Source organism: Anarrhichthys ocellatus, unplaced genomic scaffold, assembly GCF_004355925.1.
Source record: "Anarrhichthys ocellatus isolate YVR2014 unplaced genomic scaffold, GSC_Weel_1.0 scaffold107, whole genome shotgun sequence".
Classification (NCBI taxonomy): Eukaryota; Metazoa; Chordata; class Actinopteri; order Perciformes; family Anarhichadidae; genus Anarrhichthys; species Anarrhichthys ocellatus.
The window spans coordinates 824,870-842,157 of record NW_022280137.1 but is presented as its reverse complement, the minus strand read 5'-3'; the positions used below and the strand labels follow the sequence as shown (position 1 = coordinate 842,157).

The following is a 17,288-nucleotide window of genomic DNA, read 5'->3' as shown; positions in this document are numbered from 1 at the left end:
TATCTTCAACTAAAATGATTGAATATATTAATAGTGCTGTCAAATAACATGCATGTTCAAAGCACTTACCTCTGCTGTGTCTCCTCTCCAGGGTGTTCATCCTAAAAGAGTCCCCAGGGTACAAGAGCACCATTTTATAGTTCCCTGAGATTATGACACTTAATTGATTAATGTCACGAGGTTTGCCCTTTTTTCCCAAATTTAGTGGCATGCTAAATTGAATCCAATTCCATAATTATGCTGCTTGAAGTAATTGTGTCTGATAGCTGCAGCAGAGTTATATTACTTCCCTTCACCTTTTACACTAATGCCATTGGTTTATGGTTAATCATTTTAAGTTATTAATTATCATTACATATTTAGGTATCAAGTCATTATTAAATCTGCTCCAAGAAATAACACAACACCCTTCTGCTGACACTGAGCCCTTTCTGCACTCAGCTGAATCCATTCACAGAGGCTCTCAAACATCACCAATGCAGAACCTAATTGTCAGGATCCCTGTCTGACCCATTGTGTGTTAACCTCTGTTTCCCCCCAATCTCCTCTCCTCATGTGTCTGTCTTTCCCCTGTTTGTTTTGTTGTGCCATGTGCTTGGTGTTGTTTTCTCGGGCCTGCCTCCAGACACCTCCCATTGCCACCGCCCTGATGGATGCACAGCTGCGGACAATCTGGCTCGTTACCCAGCAGCTATCAACCCTGGTCTTGCAGGCCTGGGTTGTCAGTCCGTGTTGTCTTCTGCCTCGGTAGCCTCCCCCGCCGTTCCGTAAGTTGAACCCCGTTGTTCCTTCCTGAACTAATCTCTCTCCTCTCTGCTATGGGTGTAGAGTACTGGTCGATCTGCGTACTCTCCGGTGTCGAGCCACGGGACATCACACCGTCGAGCTACCAGCCCTCCGGTGTCGAGCCACGGGACTCACACCATCAATCCGCCTGCCCTCCGGTGTCGGACCACAGGCTCCACACCTTCACACATCTTCAAAATAAAATCCGTTACATCGGACTCTGTCTCCTGTGGTCTTGCGTTTGGGTCCTATCCGTGAAATCCCGTGACACTAATGGATAATTTATATAGCACATTAGTGAGAGGATTGTGAGGGATGGAGGCGTGAACGACAGTTGTGCAGAGTACAGGCATATCTAATGTTGAGTGTCACGCTGGTGCCTGCAGCCTCACACTCCTCCCGTGCCTCCTTCTCTCTGTGTATGTAGAACTTTTTATGTCTCCCCTTCTATTCATGCTGTACACCCATGACTGCAACATGGAGAGAACTCTGTTGTGAAGTGTGACCCTCATCGGTGGGATTATAAAAGAATGATGAGACTTCATATCGAGAGGAAATCATCAATCTTACAAAGTGGGGCTCAGAGAACGACCCACTGCTCAACATCAGCAAAAAACAATGCGCTGATCATTGATTCAAGAAAAAACAAGGTGAAGACACACATCCCTGCCTACATCAATGGAGCTGATGTGGAGCAAAAGAACAGTTTTAGGCTCCTGGGAATCAGCCGCGTGAATAACCTGACATGGTCATGGTCACATCTCGGGCTGTTCTCATAGACAGTATAGAATATGGACATAGTCTCCGTGACGTCACCCTCGGTTTTCTAAAGAGCCTGTGTGAAGCTCAAAGAGGGTGGCTCAGACCATCGCCACAGCCTAACTCCCGGCTAATCCAAAAGTGGGCAAAGAGGTGGATCGTTGATGGAACTAAGGCAGCAGAGCAGACAGGTTGTGGTCCGCGACCTGACCTGAGCAGACACCCACCTGTCACTCAATGCAGCCACACCCTTCATTTGAACTTTCAGCCTCAATATAATTTAACCAGGTGAGTTATATAAAAAATTGAACCCAACACAGGTGTCATGAATAGGAATATTAGCTACATAGACCAAAACAATTTTGTGCTGTTGGACTAATAAAGGATGATCTTATTTTATTTTTTAACATGGGGGTCCTTGGGATTGTCTTTTCTCTTTTGGAGCATTTCTATTTGAGGAACTACAGTTTTTGGAATTTCCAGCCTAATTTTTTTAGCACCGGAGGTTGCCGCTTGTTTGTTGCTACACCTACAAAAAATGATGCACTAATTTGTATCAGCCTCATGAAATCAATTTGTATGTATTCTACACAATCGTGAAGCAGGAAATATAAAGAGTGACAAACACCAAGTAGGGAGGAGGTTGACTTGAATGGGTTGCTCCAAAAACACCGTATTTTTTCCCAGGAGAGGAAAACGGGTCATTTTCACATAGACTATACAACCAAACTTCTCTTTGCAACCACATGAGTCGCCCCCTGCTGGCTATTAAAAAGGAGGCAAGTTGGCTTCACCTTTTAGAACTGAAGGTTGCCGCCTTACATTTACATTATTAATGACTCAAATCTCTCAAAGGTAAGTTCTGCCAATGTAGCAAAAAACCTTAAACACTGAAAGCAACAATGTTGTACAAATCACAAATAGGAATTGTCTAAAATTGTCAATTCATACAACTGATGAATTACAGCAGGCTTGTGTGGATTATTTGGACGGGGTGTAAGCCCATTGCAAAATGAGGGCGTGCAAAATGAAATTGCTGAGAATAGATCAATGAGCATGAATATACCCAATGTATATAGATATATCAAAAGATATTGTTGAGCATACTTAATACAGCACTGTAAGTACTCAGACAGGAGTGCTGTAATCCAGTTCTTTGTATCTGAAATGTAACAATGACTAAGAAGGTAAAGAGCAGCCTCTCAGCTTTAACTTGAGGGTGTTTGCATCCACGTCTGATAAACCATGTAGAAATTGTAGCTCTTTTTTAATACATTCTTTTCCCATATAGGGTTAAAATCACAACGTATATCACACTGTTAAAATATGAATGTTGATGGTGGAAAGGAGCCACAATGTAACACAACACTATATAGTGTTACGACTGTACTGCTTGTAGTTCAATGTCATTCATCACCAGATATCCATATATATTAAACAGCGGCCAGTGATGCCCAGTAATTAGTTTCACTTTCAGCCCATACAGCTTGTAGATGAGGAGACTGGGAGAAAAAGAAACAGTGATGGAGATGAGAGAGGAAGCACAGGTACTGAACATTGTGCCCGATATAGGATTAGCATCATGTCCCCGTGCTGTTCAAAATATATAAACTGACCTGATCCAACTCACACCGTTATTACCACAGAAATATATATTTGTTCTTTAGGTGTACAGTGGAACCTAAAGGCTCAATTTAACAACACAAACACCTGGCATCAATTTAGTGTAATAACCTATCATTTTGTAAAAACACACATTTTGCTTATGTTTATGTGCTGTTTGAAACGCAAACATAAAATATGAATTAAAGAAGGTGTTTTGTAAATTATTTGGAATATACTTTGGCAAAAGAGACAGTTGAGGAGTCACAGAGAAAGGGATGGGCAGTGAATACAGAGGGCGAGACAGAACAGTGTGAATTTGCTTTTACTTGAACACTTGAATGTTACCCTGTCAGCATCTTCTGCATTTTCAGATTGTAGTGTGGGTTGTTCAGTGCAACACTGACAGATCATTTATACCTGCTGACATGGTTTTAAAAAATATTGTTATCGAATTTTTATCTCCACATGCACATATCAAATATAAAAGTTCAATGGACATGCCCCAAATCCCCCTAGTTCAGTTTTTCTCTGTATATCTGAAATCCTGACCACTGTTCATCCATTCTTGCCTCAGGGTGCTCTCGACATAAATGTGAACTTGAATCAGCCCCTCTACTACTACTTTGGCCACATATGGCAAACTGTCATCAACATAGGCTACTTTACAGCCAGGAATCACAAACATACTTTGCGATCCTGCCTAACAGAGCAGAATAACAGATAGAGAGCATGAGGCAGATGGAGAAATAAACAGAGAAGAAGAAGGAAAAGAAAATGTGAAAGGTTGACAGAATGGTGAGCTACAGGGACACACACTGAGAGAGAGAGAGAGAGAGAGAGAGAGAGAGAGAGAGAGAGATGCGTAATAATGCATGGGTGGATGTTGAATTATATCCACCTCGCTGGGCTTCTAATTTCAGATGCGATTCAACCGGAAAAATTAACAACCCTGCAGATGATTGGCTGAGCAATCTGCCGGTCTTGCCAATCCAGAGTAGCGGGCGGGTCGTCTCTCCATCCCCATGCTTCGCGAGGGCACGGACCAAGCTCAGAGCTAGAGTCTGAACAGCTGTCGTGCGCTCTTCCTTTTTTCAAATTTGCATTTAACTGATTCATTCCGTAGCTGTCTTGCTGTTTCTCGTTCTACTTATGGGAATTAACCGACCGCGCTTGAGTTTTTTGGAGTTCCTGTTACTACGGCATGTTTGTGAGTTGACCTCCGTTGCGGTGCTGAGAGGTTGAAGAGCTGCGAGGAGAGCAGAGGTTCCGGAGCCCCACTGGAGAGAGATGAGGAGGAAAAGGCTCTCTGTCACGGGCTTTCTACTCGCCTGGAAACTGATACTGTTGCACGGGTAAGTAAGTGGACGCTCCGCTTATACCACAACGCTACACACACACACACACACACACACACACACACACACACACACGCGCGCGCGCGTTAGTCAGAAGGGAGCTCCTTGATATAGGGGTTTCATTTGGGTCAACATTGTGCAATTGCAATCGTGCACCTGTTGGGGCCAGTTGTATCAAGAGAAGGGGTCAGATACCGTCTTGGTTTTGTAACAAAATCTGTTTAAGCATACATTTAGCAGAATATACTAAATCTAATGTCATTGCATACATGTTTACAAGATTGCATTTTATTTATTTAAATTTTAAAGTTTAAAACAAACATATTGTTTTCTTTGTGTTTTTATTCATCTGTAGCCCTATTTAATTACCAGTTAAAAACTCAATTCAATTTACTTTATCTTATTGTCTTCTATTTTGTAGATTATTCTGATATTTTATTTTTGAACTGTATTTTTGAACTGTAAAATACCCTAACTCCATATATATATATATATATATATATATATATATATATATATATATTTATTTATTTATTTATTTATTTATTATTATTTAAATTTTTAATTCAATATTTTGTGACGGTCTAAAATTCCAAATGGCCGTACTCAAATGATGAGCAAGCAGGACACGATGGATCATAAAAAATGGGGATAAGAGCTCACCCTCTAATGTCGGCATTCATGTCCAGAAGAGGGGACAGCTGCCTGCCAAAACCCACAAACAACAACTCATCACACGGTCATTGTCAACAACAACAGTTATCTAATTACCAAGAAGGTTATGTTTTTGGCTCGGTTTGTAGCTAAATATATTGTACTCGCATTATATTTCACTTTCATTAACATTGTGACATAGGGCATGCTGCATTCATGTAATGTCAGAATATTTGGAAAAATTAGTTCCGGACTGAGAAAATTCATGCCAACACCCCTCCTTCCCAACTCAGGAAATGGGATCAAGGAGCACATGAATGGTCTGCGTTCTCCGAATGGCATTCTAGTTTTCTTATGATTTGTATCGAAGTTGTTCTGCTGTCAGTGTGTCCAGTGTGTCCAGCACAGCCCTGTGGGTTTTTTAATCTGTGCTTGCTGCCTTTCCAAAACTGTTTTGTCAGCCTACTGCTGGCAAACATAAACTTCTGCTCCAGCAGACTGTCTGATATCGAGCGCTGTGGGGTTCGTGAAGTAGGTGCGATGATTTATGATGTTCAGTTGTATTCCTATAACACGGGCAACAGGTCAAACAAGCAGCGACTTCTGTCACTCTGCTGGAATAATGGTGTGTGTGCGCATCATTACACAGACAGTGCTTGTAAGCTGTTCAACTGTTGTCGATGAATTTACAACCAATGTGTTAATGACTACAGTGTAAGTAAAAAGTAGAAGTCCTGCATTCAAAATGTAATTTAGATAAGAATACAAATGGCATATGGGGAAGGGGAATTTTTGCTCAGGGTCCAAGTCCTAGTCTCACAAAATCCTGTAGGAAACACTGCGGTAGAATGGGGCTCTTCCCGCTTGCCTATAGGCTTGGTAGATGCACCCACAAAGCATCCCGTCAGGCACTTCTTGGATATAGCTATAATATGAAGTAGATCAGGTGCCATCTGGTTTTGCATTACAATCCTCAGGTTGCATAACATTATAGTACGGTGTGGCTCCCAAAGTAACTAAAAGTAATAACTAATTTTACTATTATTAAGAAAGTCCATGTGCAAACGCCCTTAGTTCAAAGTCCCAGTATAGAGACAGACAGACAGACAGACAGACAGCAGATGGCGGAGAGACAAAAGAAAGAAAAGAACAACAGCTGTGTGTGTGAGTGAACAAAAAACTCTTTTAATAATTCAATAAACTAACTTTAACATACAGTGGTGGAAGAAGTCCTCAGATGTCTACTTAGGGGAAAGTAGCAATAATACAGTGTAGAATACTCTATAACAAGTAAAAGTCCTGCATGTAAAATGTTACTCAAAGACAAGTACAAAAGTGTTATCATCTGATTATACTTAATGAAACGAAAGTACAATATTCATTATGCAGAGTAATATATAATATGTTATTGTATTATATGTATTAATGTATTGAAGTGTTTATCTCTTTAATGTTGCAGCTGGTGAAGGTGGAGCTCATTTTAAATACTTTATTTACAGCTGGGTAGTTTACTCTATATAAATTATCATTTATTAGTTGGTTATATTTTGTTTTAATAATCTGAGTTTGGAAAGTAACTAAATCCTGAACTATCAAGGAGGAGTACAAAGCCTGGAAATGGCCAAAATTACATGAATAATTCACACAAAATAAAAAAAATGTCAACTCACTGTTTCTGACTGCAATTGATTAATCTGACTCCGACATTTCGTACATCTAGGTCAAACGTACCGCAGTGGCGGCTTCTATCAAGCCGCCTTGCCACACCCAAGCACAAAAAGCATATTAAATGCCTTATTTTAGCTTTTGTAATGGGTTTACAAGTTTTGTACATTTCCCAACGTCCCTAACCCCTGAAAAATAACTTTGTGTTGAATGTTAAATGGCACAAAATGGCAGCCAAATAACAGCAACATCTTTATCTTTCGATAGTAATGACCGAATTTGGTGTTGATGAAATCTGTAGGACGAGGTCGTCAAAGTACGTCTGTGAAAACTGGAAGTGGGCCAAAATGCCTTAAAATTGCCCAAATCAGTTGACTTCCTGTTTCGCCCCCTTGAGGTCAATTTAAATGAAACTTGATGGGTATGTGTCAAGTCTTATTGTGGATATGTCTGCGACTTTTCTGATGGTTGGTACCTATGGTTGTGGAGTTAGGTCTATTGATGTGCTGAGTCCACACCAAATTTGGTGGCCAGATGTACGGAGATGTTGTGAACCTGCTCTTATCTGTGAAGAGAACAGGGCGCCTATGACGAACCTGCCAATTGTGATGTAATTTGGCAAATGCCAATCAAGCCACATGGTGCTGCGAGCACAAGTCCGACGAGAAGACGTCAGGACCTCCTGCCACCCTCATGGAGTCTGATTCTGACAGTTGGGTCAGAAACATGCACACGAGTAGCCCGCTGGAGGTCATTTTATAGGGCTCTGGCAGTGCTGCCAATGTTCCTCCTCGCACGAAGGAATGAATGTAGCAGCTGTAGTATAATGAACAAAGATGGATCCCTTTCACATTGTTACCTTCACTCCTAAAGTTGCTAACTTTGTGGATGCCTTAAAAGAAACTGGCAAAATGTGTCCCCATTGGACAGAGGGACTGCACAAGCACCATTATTTCTTTTATTTAGATCAATATTATTATCTCCGCTAAGCATGAACCATCCCAGGATCATCTCCTGGGAGGAGATGATCCGTCAGACCTGCTGGACCAAACGCCACCAAACTGCCCCAGGGAGGATGGAATTGAGATGGAAGCTAAGCTAACCCAGCTAGGACCTGAGGCTACTCCACTACCCAGCATGCTGCTGGCTATCTGATGCCCGGCAGAAAAATAAATGGATGAAAGCAGCGGGAGGTCGGTGACTGTTGAGCCCAAATCTTCACAGAGACCTGGATCCATCGTGGTCCAGGATCAAGCTGCACTTGATGTGTGGACAGCAGGACAGAGAGCAGGAATCCGGTGGGGCGAGAGTAGGTGGACTCTGTGTTTGCATAGCGGCGCTTGGTGCTTGGGCACAATCGGGGTTGATGGACAGTGTTTTCCTCATGTTGAATTTTTGGCGAGGGGATGTCGGCCATATTATCTGCCCAGAGAATTGTTTTTGTTGCTGCTGTTTTCATCCTTTATGATGCAAGTTCAGAAAATGCCCTACAGAAATGTACTGCTGTTGTTGTTTTGTTTGTCATGTGTTTGTTATGTTACAAATTGGTTGCAACTGAATTTCGTTGTTTATCCATGTGTTACATAATGACAATAAATGATCCTTGAATCCTTGAATGTGTAGCGAATGTGTGTGGTCGAGCGAGAGAGAGAGAGAGAGACGGAGAGAGGGACTGCTCTCAGGGTAGACAGGTGTTGGCGATTGGAGCAGAGGGAAAGGTTAGCAGTGAAGTTGTGTAGCACATGTACCTGTGGGTTACAGTTTGTCCATAAACACTGCAGCTCCTCAATACCCAAGAAGTTCTTGAGTCTTGCTTCCTAGCTGCTGGGCAAAAGTGAAAGGAAGAATCTGTGCATTTACAATCTCTGCTCCGCTTAGGTTGTCAAATGTAGCTAAATATATTATTCAGTGCCTTTTTATCCGGCGTCAACCTTGTGTTTCCGAGTGTATTGTGGTTCGTTTTCAATCAACCATTACATTAATGGTCGTTGCAGACACACCTGGCAGAGATCTGCACTGTAACTGAGTGCACTTTTCTAGTTTCCGTTTGTTTTTTTGAAAGTTGCAATGTGATTTTTGTTCTCGTATGTCCGGCAGAAGAGATCCCATGTGCCATCATTTTGTATCATAAAAGGGGCTGCTTGAAAACCATGGGGAGAATAATTTGCTGCACAGTTTTTTTGGTCTTGCTCCAGAAATATGCACAAACAGTGGAAGACATGCTCATGACATAGTGTTGACGTGTTTTATATCACTATTTCCAGAGATATCACCTGACCCATCTTAAGCTGAACAGTTTTTAGTCACAGTTTCTGTCTGATCCACTACTCTTTGTCCACAGAACTGGGCCCGATAACGGCGAGTCTTACTGCTCAGGCTTCCCATTTGTATCCTCCATGTTCAAGTCGGTGTTGGTTTGACTATCCTCACTAACAACGGACACATTGCCTATTCTTTCCAGGTCGAGCCGTTGGACATTATGTTCTACACGTACCGTAATTTGGGTGGTTCATAGACTGTACTGAACTGAAACCTAAACAAGTTGAGTTCTGAGCATTTTGTAATAAATGCAGGTATCCATAAGATATGGATATGAAAGGGAACCCATGTGATTAACCTGGAATAAATGTTGGGAAAATGAAATTTTTGTCGTGGATTATAACTGCTACTAATAAGGTTTTCATTTTCTTATCACTGGCGCCTGCCTCTGACTGTGAAACCTAAGATTGTTTAACAAACTCACAAAATCATGTGAACAAGGCCATATATTTATTATTTATTCATTTATTGTCTGTTGCAGATAAAAAAGCTAAATTAAGTGTGACACATTTGGCTCTGGCCAAGCCACACAACATTCGTAATGTGCCAGCACAAAAGAAAGGACCCACAGTAGCACAACACGCTATCATTCTGTTTCAGATGTTTGAATGTTTTGAATTAAACTATGCTATGCTCAGAGACTTTCTTCCTAAACAGCGATGAGTCAAAAACATGGCTAACTCAATTCATGACCACAACCAATTTTTGGTATGAAGTGGTATTACTTGGCCTTCAAACATGCAATGTGCTTTTAACTATTTATACTATTATGGTTGATCATGAGCTCTTGATGGCACCTATATCATTTTTTTGTGAGGGAGGCAGCAGTTCTAGGTCAAAAGCTAATCCATTATTGATCAGATGTTATGCCGCGTCGCTCTACATTACTTAACAATTGCTCTCTGGTGTTTTAGAGGAGGAGAGCACAGAATAGAAAAGGGAGGCAGGAGGGAGGAGAGAGAACATGAGAAATCATGGGGAGAGGTAGCGCAACAGCAACATAAGCAGCTTAGCAGCTGATGTGAGATGCTCTGAGCTGACAATGCTGTGTGAGCGTGAGTGTTCCCTGTGCTGTCCAAAGAAAGAAACTGTTCCAGGGAGAGGTGGAACAAAATGGATGGCACGGAAAGACTGACACATTAACTGGTGAGAGTAAGGCCTCTGGTTTGATGGAGGTGTCTTTGTAAGCATAAAGAGCAGCACCAGTAAGGGTAAAGCCAGCAGTAACTGAAAATGTAGGGCTAATTAATTGTAATAGGTTGCATGGTTGTCTGTGTGCTGCTCGTATACACTATTGATATTGTATACCATTCACAGTTGCATCCACAGGCAACTCAGAACTTAAGATGGATTTTTCCCCCCCTCATTTTAACACGATGATGGACATCTTTCCATATTCTAAGCCAAATCAGCATTGTTATATTCCAGGTCAAGATAGCCTCTTGCTCATGGGCATAGGACCCTAACAAATCAGGTTGCCAGTGACTCTGCGAGCACAGACGCCTGGCAAATCCTGGAGGTTGGATGCTGCCCAGGGCGGGTCTCGCCAAGAGGAGCGGTGGGGCTCGTAATAAAGGCACACATACATGATGGCGAGCATGACTCACACTCCGAGCACACGCATCCACATCCATGGGGAGACTCGGACAGAGAGCAGACAGAGAGTGAGCGTGGCGATGCATCAACCAAAAAGCAGCTCCACGCTTTGCTCCCATGTTGCGTGACTCCAGGTCAGCGCTCTCTCTCCGACAGCAGGACGGAAGAATGTAGTCACTCCCAAGCTAGATGATGCTGAAGTCAGACATTGACAATGACAACAGATTTATTTCTGAGTTTATATTTGATGACCCCTCCCCTTCCCCATAACAACAGGGATTTGTTCTTGGCAGGGAAACACTCTGCTGACTAATGTTTTTTTTCTGGGTTTTAGGGACAGCAGGGCCAGTGTCTTGAGATCTGAGGGCATATGACATATCAAGTTTGACTTATTTTGTATCTGATGGGAACTGACAAAGTAACAGTGGCTAAAATGAAAGGGCATGTTTTTGACCTTTTTATTTGCCATGGGTTGTAGTTTTCTCCTGTCTCAAAGTCACTAGATCCCTCCTCCAGCTATGTCTCTGCTCTCTGTCACTCCCCTTCTCCCAAAGCCCAATGCATATTAATGAGCACCGGGCTACTTGTCCTTTCTTGTCACCGCCAGTGTGAGTGTGTGTTTGGAAGAGGTTAAATGAGGAAACAGACTTATGGTCAACACCCTGATTCTGGTCTCAGGATTGTATCAGGTTATTCCCTGCTGGGGGTAAATGGTGGCTGCTCCCAAATGTCAGAGTAAAGGTTGATGAGCCTGAAACTACACTTGGATGTGCTGATGTGTGTGTGTTCAACAGTATGATCTTTGCAGTGAGCAGAGCTATTTTGGGATGTTTTATTCCTACTGACAAATAAACACACACACACATACATAAGCTTACCTTAGCATTTAGAAGCTACTACCCAGTCACCGCAGAAGCCCTCTCCGCCTCTCCCCCTCCGAACACACACATACACACGTACACACACTATCCAGTAGATAAAAAACAAAGAATTCAACCATGCCTCTTTTGTGGAGCAGTTTATATACGAGAGAGCAGAGTTACATGAAATTGGATGTTTTTTTTTGTTCTTTATTTACACATATACAATTTTTTTTTTTTAAAGATACTATTTACAAGGAGAAAAGCCTAAAACCCTGCAAAGTGGCATTCAGAGGCACCATATAACTCCACAGCTACTCCTCCATTTTGGACAAATGTCTTATTCCCACAAAGGTCAGCACTGTCAAGACAGTTCACTATTTAGTGTGTCAAAATTTACCAAAGGAAAAATGTTTTTATTAAAATGTTAAATTAATTGAAATGTTTCTGTTGTAGTTTAGCTACGAGTGACTGTGTGTCGCCAGAGTTCCTCATTTCCCAAATCAATTTAAAGAAATTTTAAATTCAAAAGTAGATTTTTTTGTAGCTGATCCCGATTGCCAATTTTGTTAAAGTCTGACCTGCCGATTCAGAACTTTGCAGATTCCAAATTTCTCTCAAATAACTATAATTGACGGCAGGGCTCCAGACTTTTTTCGTCCCAAAGTCAGTGCAAACCCTCACAAATGTTATCATTTTACCTTGTTATTGTAATCTACAATGGTTATTTAAAGAAAGGTACACAATTCATATGATTAGGAAATTAATTATTATATTTTTATCTAAATATTTGGTTTGATTATATATATATATTATAAGCTGCTTAGAGCTAGCATCACTGTAAGGAAGTTAAACAGGTCATAATTCCCTCTAGCATAACTTCTTTATGTTGCTGTGAAAAAATATAATGAAAAATGACATTTTACAATGTTTTACAAGACACATGACAATAACACTATAATGTACCTTTGTCACACACATTGTTACCCAGTAGATGCTGTGCAGATAAAGGCAACCTCCGCTAACGTTAGCTGTTTAGCTCTGTACTGTGAAAACATCGCAGACGATCACGTCCATGATCTGTGTTTTGTTTCTATCACAGTGTTGGTCAGTGTAAGGAGGTGGACAATGTTGCGAGGACACGGCCGGCCCCAATGTCTCCCTCGGATTTTCTGGACAAACTGATGGGCAGGACGTCGGGATATGATGCCAGGATAAGACCGAACTTTAAAGGTATCTCGCTATCTATGTCTGTCTGTATTTCTCCACTGCACACAGGAAATTAAGATGGAAGAACCTCTATTTCTCCTGGCTTCAATCAGCCTTCTGTTTCTTGTCTGGATAGTCTTTCGCCAATGTCCATGCCCTCCACAGACAAAGACCCATGTCCTTTGCCTCGTCCCCCGCCCACAACCTCTTTACTGTCCTCTGTAATAATAATAATAATAATAATACATTTTATTTATATAGCGCTTTAAAAGGCACTCAAAGACACTTTACATGTTAAAAACAGAAACAATAAAAGCATTTATAATAAGAACAAAATATACAACATAACAGTAAGAAAAAAAAAAAATAAATAAACATGAAAAGAAAGAAAGAAAACATACATGACTGACTTTAGAGGTTAAAAGCAGATTTGAATAGGTGAGTTTTAAGTGCAGTTTTGAAAGTGGCGAGTGACGAAGAATGTCTGAGGTGTTGGGGCAGGGAGTTCCAGAGAGGAGGGGGCAGCAACGGAGAAGGCCCTGTCCCCCCAGGTCCGATGCTTGGACAGAGTAGGGGGGGTAAGGAGGTTGGCGTCTGCAGATCTGAGGTTGCGGTTGGGAGTGTGATGGTACAGGAGGTCCGAAAGGTATGAAGGGGCAAGGTTGTGGAGGGCTTTGTAAGTGATGAGGAGGATCTTGAACTGGATTCTTTGCTGTATGGGAAGCTAGTGGAGGTTTTGAAGGACTGGGGTGATGTGGTCTCTGGTGCGGGAGTGGGAGAGCAGACGGGCAGCTGAGTTCTGAATGTATTGTAGTTTATTGATGATTTTGGTGGGTGAGCCGTACAGGATGCTGTTGCAGTAGTCCAGTCGAGAGGTGATGAAGGCGTGGATGAGTGTTTCAGCGGCTGCGGAGGAGAGGGAGGGACGGAGACGGGCGATGTTTTTGAGATGAAAGAAGGCGGTTTTTGTGATGTGATTGACGTGGCGTTCATATGAGAGAGTTTGATCGAAAATGATCCCGAGGTTACGGACATGTGTGGAGGCAGGAACAGTGATGCCATCGATGCAGAGGGAGAAGTTGTGGTGGGAATTGTTTAATGATTTGGGGCCGATGATAAGGACTTCAGATTTGTCGGTGTTGAGTTTGAGGAAGTTGACTTGCATCCAGGTTTTTATATCTGTGAGGCAGTTGGTGATGGTGGAGTGGATGGTGGGGGTGATGGATTTGGTAGAGATTTAGAGCTGGGTGTCGTCAGCATAGCAGTGGTACTGGAAACCATGGTGGCGTATGATGTCACCAAGGGGGAGCAGGTAGAGGATGAAGAGGAGGGGACCGAGTACTGAACCTTGGGGGACACCTTGAGAGACTGGGGCTGTGTCAGACTTGAATTTGTTGATGCTGATGAACTGTTCATGGTCGGAGAGGTATGATTTAAACCAGGAGAGGGCTGTGCCAGTGATGTGGAGGGAGGACTCGAGATGTGAAAGGAGGATGGAGTGGTTGATGGTGTCGAAGGCTGCGCTGAGGTCGAGCAGTATCAGGATGTTGAGGGAGTGTTCATCAGAGGAGAGGAGGAGATCGTTGGTGACTTTGATGAGGACAGTTTCTGTGCTGTGATGAGATCTGAATCCGGATTGAAATGGTTCATACAGTTGGTTTGAGTCCAGGTCGGTTTTCAGTTGATGGGCAACAGTGCGTTCCAGTATTTTAGACAGAAAAGGGAGATTGGAGATGGGTCTGTAATTATTGTGAATGTCGGGGTCAAGGCCAGGTTTTTTGAGGATGGGGAGGATGGTGACTGAGGCGAGTTTGAGGGCGGGAGGGACGGAGCCAGTAGACAGGGAGGAGTTGATGACAGAGAGGAGGTGCGGGCGGAGGGCCGGGAGACAGGCCATAATTAAAGTGGAAGGGATAGGGTCGAGGTCACAGGTCGGAGTCTTCATGCCAGAGAGTGATTTATTGAGATCCGAGGGGGAGATGAGAGAGAATCGGAAGAGTGACCGGTCAGTTAGTGGAGGATTTGCAGATACAGGGTTGGTCAAAGCGGGGCTGGAAGTGGCCAGTTGGTTGTAGATGGTGTCGATTTTAGCTTTGTAGAACGTCAGAAAGGCGTTGCATTTCTCTGCTGTGGAGGAGTGGGAGAGATTGTCCATTGGTTTGAGGAGTTTGTTTATTGTGGAGACGAGGACCTTGGGGTTGGTGGAACCAGAGCGGATGATGCCAGAGTAGTAGGTGGAGCGAGCAGAGTTTAGAGCCAGTTTGTATTGCTGTATGTGTTCCTTGTACGCCAGGGTGTGAACTGTGAGGCCGGTTTTTTTGGAGTCGCTCTAGTCTGCGTTTCCGGGATTTCATGAGGCGGAGTTCAGGGGTGAACCAGGGAGCAGTGTGGGTGAATGAGACAGTTCTGGTTTTGAGAGGGGCAAGCTGAGCAAGGCAGGAGGATAGTGTGTTATTGTAGAGGTTGACCAGGTCTGAGGGGGAGGGGCTAAGGGAGGGGGAGAGTGTGGAGAATTTTTCAGTGAGACAGGCTGACATGGATGAGGGGCAGACAGACTTGATATTTCGGAGAGTGATGGTGCGCGTGAGTTTGGGTTCTGGGATTGGGATGTCGATCTCCATGATGATGGCTAGATGGTTGGAGATGGCGAGGTCATAGCCGGAGAGGTGGTTGATGGTGATTTCAGTGGAGCAGACCAGGTCCAAGATGTTGTGGGTGGGGAAGTCGATGTGTTGAGTGAAGTTGAAGCATTTAAGCAGGTCCAGAAATTCGGTGGCAGTTTTACAGTCTGAGGAGTCGATGTGGATGTTGAAATCACCAAGCAACAGGATGGAAGGTGAGACGGAGCAGAGCTGGGTGAGGAATTCAGATAGGTCAGAGAGGAAGGCAGGGTTGGGTTTGGGGGGGCGGTAGATAATTGCAATGACCAGGGGTTTAGGACCAGAGAGTTTGAATGTGAGCTGTTCAAATGAGGGTGGACTGTCGATGTTAGTCAGTCTGGTCTTGATATGTTGGCAGTGAAGAGCGGCAATTCCTCCACCGCGGCCATCAGGGCGTGGTTTATCCAGGTAATGATATCCAGTTGGGGTGGTTTGATTGAGTGCGTAGTAATCCAGGTGTTTTTGCCAAGTTTCAGTGAGACAGAGGATATCAAGGTTGTTGTCAGTGATGAATTCATTGATGATTGGGCCTTTGTTGCTTAGTGACCGAGTGTTGAACAGAGCAAGCTTCATGGAGTGTTTTGTGGTTGGTTGTGAGGTTTTGGGGAGGTCCTGGCTGCCTGATTGAACCATCTCTAATAGCACTGCTCAGTCAAAGACAATGTAAGCTGTGGACTGGCAAAACCAATGAGAGATCTGGGCTCAGACGAGAGAGCCGTTTTTAAGATTACACTTGGAAAAGCCAATTCGTTTTCTCGATGTTGTAAATACCACTCGCCCCATGATTTTGTTATTTGAATTGTAACATAAGAGCAATTATGATGAGCATCCTGTGTATATATAATGTAAATAGAACTTAATTTGACAGTGTTTTTATAAACTAGACATGTGCATGTCGCAATCCATTTTCCACATATTGCTATGTATTTCAATTTTTTTTTACAGAGCTCTGCACATGATTTGTGTATTTTTCAGCATTTTCAGAGGTTGCTATTCTTGCTGCTTTTAATGTATCCATCTGTACTGCCCTTGGTAAATGGTCAGCTGTGCTAACGGGAGCTTGGAGTCGATTTTCTCTTTCCCCTTTCTTTGGTTATCTTCGATGAGCTTTTCAGAGGCGTCTTAGGTCCTCACCTCTCAATCCGTCTCTGAGCGGAGGTCAGGGCTGAAGCTTCAATTCAGGATGTGCACTATTCCTCGTCAACTCCGAGTCCTGAACCCTTCACTTGAGTTACCCTGCCGACAACGGCAAGTTTTTGGTGGGAATCTGAAATTAAGATTGAGAATCAAGTTGACTTTCAAGCATTTGTTGTAGCATTTGCAAATGGGCTCTGATCGTACAGCGACCAATGGTCTCCACAGAACAAGAGTGCAGTATTAAAGTTACATCTGGCTTTTATACCTTTGCTCTAAAGAATGTAGGTTTCATCTGCTTAGCGAAAGACAGTTAGGAAAGGAGGTAAAATGCTGTATGCTCAGAGGCGGACAGTTAAGAAGGGAAGTGAATGGTTAGTAAAAGCGTAAAGATAAGTGAGAGTTGAAGGGAAGGTGAGAGTTAGGAAAAGCAAGTTTATATTTACACGTCCTGTTTTTAGCAGACTCGCAGACTTGCAAAAGTCCACAGGTAATGGTGTCAGGGTGCATAGGGGTATGACTTGCTCCATTGTTTAGCAGGCAGGCCATACTTTATGTTACGGTGTGGCTCCATGATGAACTAAAACGATAAACAGCTCAGTCATTTTAGTGTAGGTAAAAACTCTGATGACTTTGATTGAGAGAGAGAGAGAGAGAGAGAGAGAGAGAGAGAGAGAGAGAGAGAG

At 43.0% G+C, this 17,288-nt stretch overlaps 1 protein-coding gene across 2 annotated transcripts in view; it reads left to right on the top strand.

Annotated features, from left to right (window-relative positions):
* The first annotated feature begins 4,099 nt into the window (after positions 1 to 4,099).
* Positions 4,100 to 17,288, top strand: part of LOC116399282 (glycine receptor subunit alphaZ1-like) — a 35,993-nt gene continuing 22,804 nt past the window's right edge. The window contains exons 1-2 of one of the 2 annotated variants that reach the window (XM_031876325.1): positions 4,100 to 4,502; positions 12,702 to 12,832. In XM_031876325.1, the coding sequence (XP_031732185.1) occupies positions 4,438 to 4,502; positions 12,702 to 12,832 (196 nt within the window). In that variant the 5' untranslated portion in view covers positions 4,100 to 4,437. The remainder of the gene's footprint in view (positions 4,503 to 12,701; positions 12,833 to 17,288) is intronic. The other variant, XM_031876326.1, reaches the window with a different exon arrangement.